The sequence below is a fragment of the Myotis davidii genome, unplaced genomic scaffold (genome assembly GCF_000327345.1).
Source record: "Myotis davidii unplaced genomic scaffold, ASM32734v1 scaffold142, whole genome shotgun sequence".
Lineage (NCBI taxonomy): Eukaryota > Metazoa > Chordata > Mammalia > Chiroptera > Vespertilionidae > Myotis > Myotis davidii.
This window is the reverse complement of record NW_006294400.1, coordinates 4,897,932-4,905,681: the sequence shown is the minus strand read 5'-3', so window position 1 is coordinate 4,905,681 and position 7,750 is coordinate 4,897,932. Positions and strand designations below refer to the sequence as shown.

General features: G+C 36.0%; 1 protein-coding gene across 2 annotated transcripts in view; it reads left to right on the top strand.

Annotated features, from left to right (window-relative positions):
• RABGAP1 (RAB GTPase activating protein 1) overlaps positions 1 to 7,750 on the top strand; it is a 126,668-nt gene that overhangs the window by 57,184 nt on the left and 61,734 nt on the right. For both annotated transcript variants that reach the window (XM_015567104.1, XM_006768604.2), the window contains exons 11-12: positions 758 to 932; positions 4,563 to 4,656. In XM_015567104.1, the coding sequence (XP_015422590.1) occupies positions 758 to 932; positions 4,563 to 4,656 (269 nt within the window). The remainder of the gene's footprint in view (positions 1 to 757; positions 933 to 4,562; positions 4,657 to 7,750) is intronic.

Below are 7,750 nucleotides of genomic sequence, written 5' to 3'. Positions count from 1 at the left end.
ACTAAGCTGAAGGAGTGGAAAAACACATACACACAGAAATAAGAGGACTTTCTTAGTCCTAAACTTTATTTTAGAATATTTTAAAACATTTTTTTATGTAGAATTTTATAAGGGAAACTTTGAAGGATACCTTAAAGTAACTTGGAAGCCACAGAATGGTTACATTTCTAGTTCACACTTACTAAATATTGGTTAGATGTTTGATGATATAATCTTCTAGACCAGTGGTTCTCAATCTTCCTAATACTGCGACCCTTTAATACAGTTCCTCATGTTGTGGTGACCCCCAACCATAAAATTATTTTCGTTGCTACTTCATAACTGTAATTTTGCTACTGTTATAAATCATAATGTAAATATCTGATATGCAGGATGTACTTCAAATTGAACATAATTAAAGCATAGTGATTAATCACAAAAACAATATATAATTATATATGTGTTTTCCGATGGTCTTAGGTGATCCCTGTGAAAGGGTCGTTTGACCCCCAAAGGGGTCGTGACCCACAGGTTGAGAACCGCTGTTCTAGACAATAAATAAATTGCAGAACTAGAGCCCTGCTTGATAAACATGCTATTTTCCTAAAGGTTTTAAAATCTAAACATATACTTTTCTATTTAGAAAAAGCTACCTTTAGTATAGCTATTTGAAGTAATACTTTTTTATTCTTACATCCTATATGAAGTCAGAAGTAGTACTCAATTTAAAAAATAAAGAATCTTACCACTTAATAAAATAATATTTTTCATCTTCAAGATAAAGCAAAAGGAGAGAAAGAGCAACACTGACACTTTATACGAAGTTGTGTGCTTGGAAAGTGAGTCAGAAAGAGAGAGGAGGAAAACTACAGCCAGCCCCTCCATTCGCCTGCCACAGTCTGGATCGCAGAGCTCAATGATACCATCTCCTCCAGAAGATGACGAAGAGGAAGGTAAATTGTAGGGAGAGCCTCGGTTCTGTTTTGAGGTGGAGGGTTTAATTTTATCAGGGAATTGATAATGTGACATAGCATTTGGAATTCTTTCAATATGTACATCTTACTATACATAAAAAACTGGGAGATCCACAAAATGATTAACTCAGGACCTTCTTTAAGATAATTGTAATCAAGTAGGACAAAATGAGATTTACAGTTAGTTCTTTTTTAAAGAATCAGTCTAGTATTAGCACATTTTCAGAGTAAATTTTACACAGCTTCCACTTGAATGCTTTCATCTCATCAGATTCATTTCACAGGGGCAAGTCCACTTGCCAAAAGTGGCCTTCACATATGATTATGTCACAAAATACTTAAATATACACATTGATATTTACAGATTTGGGGGTTTACGCTGATAAAGATTAGGAATCAACCAGTTGGGGTTTTTCCCTCTTTTTTAATGGTTACATTTACAAACTGTCAGTCTACATAAAAGTGAGAAATGAGGGTGGGGGGAATAAAAGTTTGGGAGGCATTTCCTAATTTATAATATTGTACCAGGGCTTTATTTTTCATGGGGGAAAAGAGTGCTTATGATAGAAGATCATATGAAGCATCTAGCAGGTTCACAGGAAGTGTTCTGGAAACAGAGGAAAATCCATTTTTCATTGTGGGGAATGTGGTGTGGAGCATATGAAGAGTAGTTTTTGAGCTGGAAGTTGGACAGTTCAAGGAGAATCTAAGCAAGAATATTTGGGTCGGTTTGGGCACTCCTGGCTAAGAAAGTACATTAACAATGGCACAGAGGTGGCAGGAATGATTGATTAGGTTAAGATAAATAATACTCATTATATGGATTTTACTCAAGTTTAGAGCAAGCTCTGACTTTCCACTTCCCATTGTTCTCTGTAATTTCTACTTTTCCTATGACTAATCAATTTAGGATTATTTATTAGTAATATTAATTGCCATCAATTACTAATCTAGCTTAATATGTGGTAGGCAGGTACTTTGTTTATAACGTAATACTATGTTTATATAATCCTCACACAAAAAACCTGAAAAACGGATTCATTATTATCCTTACTTTACACATAAGGAAATAAAATCTCCGAAAAGTGTGTTTGCCAAGGTCACACAGCTAGAAATAGCAGGAAGGACTCAGTTTAGGTCTATGAGTTCATGGTCTGAGCTCTAGTCTGTCAAAATTTCTGTGCATTTGGGTCACATGAAGTATTTTGAAGTGCAAATAAAGCATATGTATTATTTTTGGAGAAGTCACTGGTACAATTCAGAGTCTCCTTGCAAAGCCAACTTCACTCCTGTGTTAAAACTGGGAAAGGTGAACTTGTTCCTGCTGTTTGAGATTGTCTACTGTATATACTGGTGGTCTTAAGACTTGCAGAGTCCCCTCTAGGTCAGTGCTGCTTAACATGGAAAAGCAAGTAAAAGTTTACAGAACTCTCCTCCACTTAAGCTCAGCAATACAAACAAAACCCACCAAATTTAGGAAAGACACTATTGTGAAACCAGAGAATGCTCAAGTCTCCATACTAGAGATTTAAAGAGTATATGCCAGTTAAAAAGAAATTTGGGCCCAGCTAAACCATAGCATTAGGACTGACATCTAGTTCTCATCTATAGCTGGCATAGATTTTAAAATATAATAGAGGGGGTTCTGAAGTACTAATTAACTAGGGAGAGATAAGGACTAATGACATCATGGCAGAAATGGAAACACTTAGAGCACAAGCTCTGTGAAGGAAGAGAGTGTGTCCTTCTTTGCCCCACGTTGTTTCCCTGGTGTATAACAATTCTCGGTATATATACCGTGCTGATTGGGACTGAAGGAGACTGTGTAGCCATGCCATCTTTTAATTCTTTCTAACCCGGTACACAAACCAGGGAAACAGTCATATTGTGATCTGTTAGCTCCCTGGAAAGAAATGGCTTCAGTCTTCTACAGGGGCTCCTTACCCATAGGACATTTGTGCTTACAGGGCAGAAAGTCAGCAGTTATTTAGGACCGGGGGCGGGGGGGTTGGGGGGGAGCGCAGTTGTGTTCAGAAACAACATCCTGTGACTGAAACTGCCTGCTCACTCCCCGTTCTTAGGTGCATGGAGCTCTAAACACAGATTTCAGACTCCTATCCAGATTTGTTGAAAGCATCCAAAACAATAAAAGAAAATTTTGTAAGATTGAAGGAATTGTCATCTTGTAAATTTTAGTACATTTTTGTAGCTGCCTTCCCCCAAAGAGTTGTATCATATTGACATTTTAATGAGTAGAGAATTAGTTGAGGCGTTAGAAAGTAGGGCCAATTCTGGCAAATAGTAAAGTACTATACAAGTTTATCTTAGTGCCCTCAAGCCTTTCTTTTTTTCCTTATTCATCCATCTACAGCTGAGGTCTCACATTCAGTGTGACCTCTTCCCTATCTCATCATCTAAACAGATAATGCCCAAGGCAAATGTAAGAAAGATTAATAACAAGTATCATGGATTTCTGAGTCTTGAAAAAAATCAGTTTATAATTTAATTATCAGGTATGTAAAGCCCCAAACTTTGTTAAGGAAAGTTAAACCAGAAAATGTAGAAAAACAGTAGTGAGGACGTATGAAAACAAGTACTGTTGTACTGAACCAGTAGAAATATAAATTATTAAAACCATTTTGAAAGGCAGTTGGTCAGTAAGCTTCAAAACCCTTAAAAGTATGCACTTTTTTTTTAAACCCAGGAAGTTCACTTCTGGGCATATACCCAGCGAAAACAACAAGATATGTTCATCTTGATTCTATTTGTAGCAAAAAGTTGAAAACTCCCCAAGTGTCTTAACAAAAGAGGGTTGATTAAGTATATACTGAATCCTTATTTCCCCCCACTTTCATTACACTTTTCAGTACCTTTCACATGCTTTAATCCGTGTCACTTTTTTCACTGTCTTCATATCTTACAATCTTAGAATTCATATTTGAATTTACTTTTCCTATTTACTTTAATTACATTTGAAATGATTCATTTTGGTCCTTTTTAATAGTTTCGTGCTTTATATTATAAATTAATGTATGCCGTTGTAGAAAATCTGGAAAACATAAAAGAGAAAAAATATAACTCCATCATTCAGAGGCAGTAATTACTAATTCTTAGCATAGTTCACTCCAGACTCTTTTTTTAATATAGATTAGATCATAATGAAGCTTTAGCTCTTTTTTAAAAATTCATTTTAGAGAGGGAGGGAGGGAGAAAGAGAAACATCAATCGATTGCCTCCTGCACACTCCCTGAATCTGCAACCTAGTCATGTGCCCCGTCAGGAATCGAACCCAAGACCTTCTGGTTCATGGGACGATGCTCCAACCAACTGAGCCACATTGGCCAGGACTACGCTTTAACTCTTGATGTTTTTATGTAAACAAATGTCAATATACAATTACATTGTTTATTGTATGGAAAGCAAGGGAATGATAGATTACAACAACAGTCCAACTAAGATCATTTTTATTTTCTTTGTATTTATACCTGTATACTAAAAGAAAAATTATGCTTCCTGTGAAATCTTTCAAATTTGTTCCATTTCCATGTCATTCTTCTGGCTAGCATAGCCACTTCTGTTATCTTCCTGTGTGTGTTTTGTTTATTAAAGATAATGATGAACCCCTATTGAGTGGATCCGGCGATGTATCCAAAGAATGTGCAGAAAAAATTCTTGAAACATGGGGAGAACTACTGTCAAAATGGTAAGTTAGAATAGTTCTCCTTTTTCATCTGCAATTCTATTATGTTAACTTTTAGAACCAATAATAGAAATGTAGGTATAAATTAACGTTCTAGAATCCTCTGATTTTGGAGTTTTTGAAGGTAGTAGTGAAGATCTGAAATCCGTGTTTGGACTATTAGAAACCTAATAAATTTTCATTGCTGTAGAAAACATTTATTCAAACATGGAGTCCATAGTGAGAATGATTAAGGACAGAGATCCTTTATATTGAAGAGGCTAGGAACCACTGACTGGTTAAGAAAATACACAATAGTTAGTCAATGCAAAATAATCAGTGGAGTGTAGAGGACGCTCACACAACATACAGAGCTACAGATCAGACCCCAGGTGGGATTTTCTTTTTATTTGTGCTACGTCCCTAAGGTGACAGAGCAGAATGTTATGAACATGATATATATATATATTCTCTTTTGAACATAGTATATATTAACTGCTCTACCAATTACTTTTCCTATTAACACTTATAAAATTTAGGAACTTCTCATCAGCTCAAGAGATAGCTTGACAACAAGGTCAAGAAACACTATTCTGTAGACCAGCGATTTTCAACCGGTGTTATGCAAGAATTTTTAAAACATGCAAAACCTATCTATTTAATTGGGCACTGACCTCTCTTCACTTAGATTGTCAAATAAAATTGACAACATACAACAAAAGAATAGCATCTAGTCTGAATGAGTCAAAATTATACCTATTTTTGTCAGATTGGCAAAAATATATTTTTTGGTGTGTTGCAGAATGTTAGTAATTAGTGTATGTGTGCCATGAAATGAAGAAGGTTGAAAATCGCTGCTATAGACTGTCTAAAAAGAATACACTGCCTTCAGGTATTTATTAATGAAACCAGAGACACTCGGGTAAGTCAGTTTGGTGAGACGTTTATGTCATTTCTTTTTACCTCTGTGTAGGATGCCAGGATATGCTGAAAAAATCTGAGCTCGAAAGTGATCGTTTCACTTCTCTGTTTGAGACTTTCTGATTATTAGGATTGTCATATAAGCACCCCATGGGCCTATTACTTTAGGGTTTGATTTTTCTCAGACATTTTAACTGTTGAAGCCTTTCACTCTATTCTTAGTAAAACTGTCTTCCCATTTTTAAAAACCATGCCCTTAAGGGACAGGACTACAGATGGCCATCATCTGCTCCTAGCATACTCACAATGCCTTATACTTTTGGGAAAATACTCTTCTTATTGGGAAATGTCAAATGTGTGCAGGAGGAAAATATGAACCAAAGCCTGGTTTGTCTTTCCATAAGTAGTTTTAATAAGTGAACTCTGCAAAAGCCCCCAGGGGAATAGCTCTAATTTATTTTTGCTATTCCTTTAGCGATCAGGAGACAAACCTGCTGATGTTCTCGGCACAGTTGTATTTTCAGTTCAGTGACTTTGGTGTGTTTGGACTGCTGCTGGCAGGAATGTCATCTGAATAAAAACGTTTCTGCTGGAAATAGAAATGTAATTGAGTCTTGGATAGTTATATAAGAGTGCCTTTAAAGTCATTTAGATATAGCGAAGACTCTTGCTTTGTAAGATGAACTCACCAGCATTTTATACAGTTGCTTGGAATTTGTCTTATCAAGCTTTGTTTATTCATTTTGTTAATTCATTTAATTAGGTCCTTCTTCAACTCCCTCAAATATATTAACTGAGTTTACATCTGTCTAAACTGTATTCAGCGTGTTTAAAATGTTTTTGCTGGCTTTCAGTCATGTCTTCAGAAATAATAATATAGTTTCTCCTCAATTCATTTAATTGTATTTTTAATCATTATTATATGTGTTCTAAAGATAGGAAGTGTCACAGTATTATGGAATTTTAGAGCTTGGTAGACAAGGCTTCACAGACTACCTGTCCTGCCTCTAAGCTGTATTGTCTTGGGCAAGTCACTTAACTCTTCTGCGTCTTTCTTCATTTATATCATACACGTCTATAAAACTAGCACTCAGAATTATTGTGGATTAAAAATAATGGATGTTGTGGTAGTAGTGATTGTAGTAAGGACTAATGAGTCCAGTCAGTGTGGCTCAGTGGTTGAGCGTCGACTTATGAACCAGGAGGTCATGGTTCGATTCCCAGTCAGGGCACATGCCCGAGTTGTGGGCTCGATCCTTAGTGTGGGCTTTGCAGGAGGCAGCCGATCAATGATTCCCTGTCATCATTGATGTTTCTCTCCCTCTCTCCCCCTCTCCATTCCTCTCTGAAATCAATAAAAAAGATATTTAGAAACAAAAAACTAATGAATGTACCATATGCTAGGCACTGTGCAATGTTACGTTCTCTGTCTCCACAATCACAGCATTAGGAACTAGTACTCCTTTTTATAGATGAGGAAACTGGCTCGGATATTAAATCAGCAATTCTAGTTAGTAAATTGCAAGCCCCAAATTTTTAACAGTCTAAAGTTTAATCCCAAAGCTAGTTTATTTAACTCTATATTAGATTTTAGTGGCCCTGTTAGCAATAATATCTTTGAGCTCTCTAATTCTCAAGTTTATTTTTAATGTGACTCTTAGGGAATGGGAACACTAAAGTTAATGGTATCAATGACATAAAATTATTCTGAAATTTTTACCAATATAATTAAGGTAGGGTTAGCAAATATACTTAGGGTTAGGTTTATTTTTTTCTGTAAAAGGCCAATACTGTAAATACTTTAGACTTTGCAGCCAAATAGTTTCTATTACAACTACTCAGCTCTGCTATTGTAGTGGGAAGGCAGTCATAGATAATACATAAACAAATAAAAATGGCTGTTTCAAAGAAGTTGATTTACAGAAATAGGTGGAAGGCTGGATTTGGCCCAAGACAGTGTGCCAATTCTAGAATTAACCAGCAGAATCACTTTTGTTCTTTTTGCTACCAGCATATATATACCTACACTAATAAAAGAGAAAAATGGTAATTGGCATACGACGCTACCCTTTCCATTGGCTAATCAGGGCTATATGCAAATTAACTGCCAACTCAGATGGCAGTTAACTGCCAACAAAGATGGCGGTTAATTTGCATATGTAGGCACAATGCAGGGAGGCGAAAGGGAAAGCAGGAA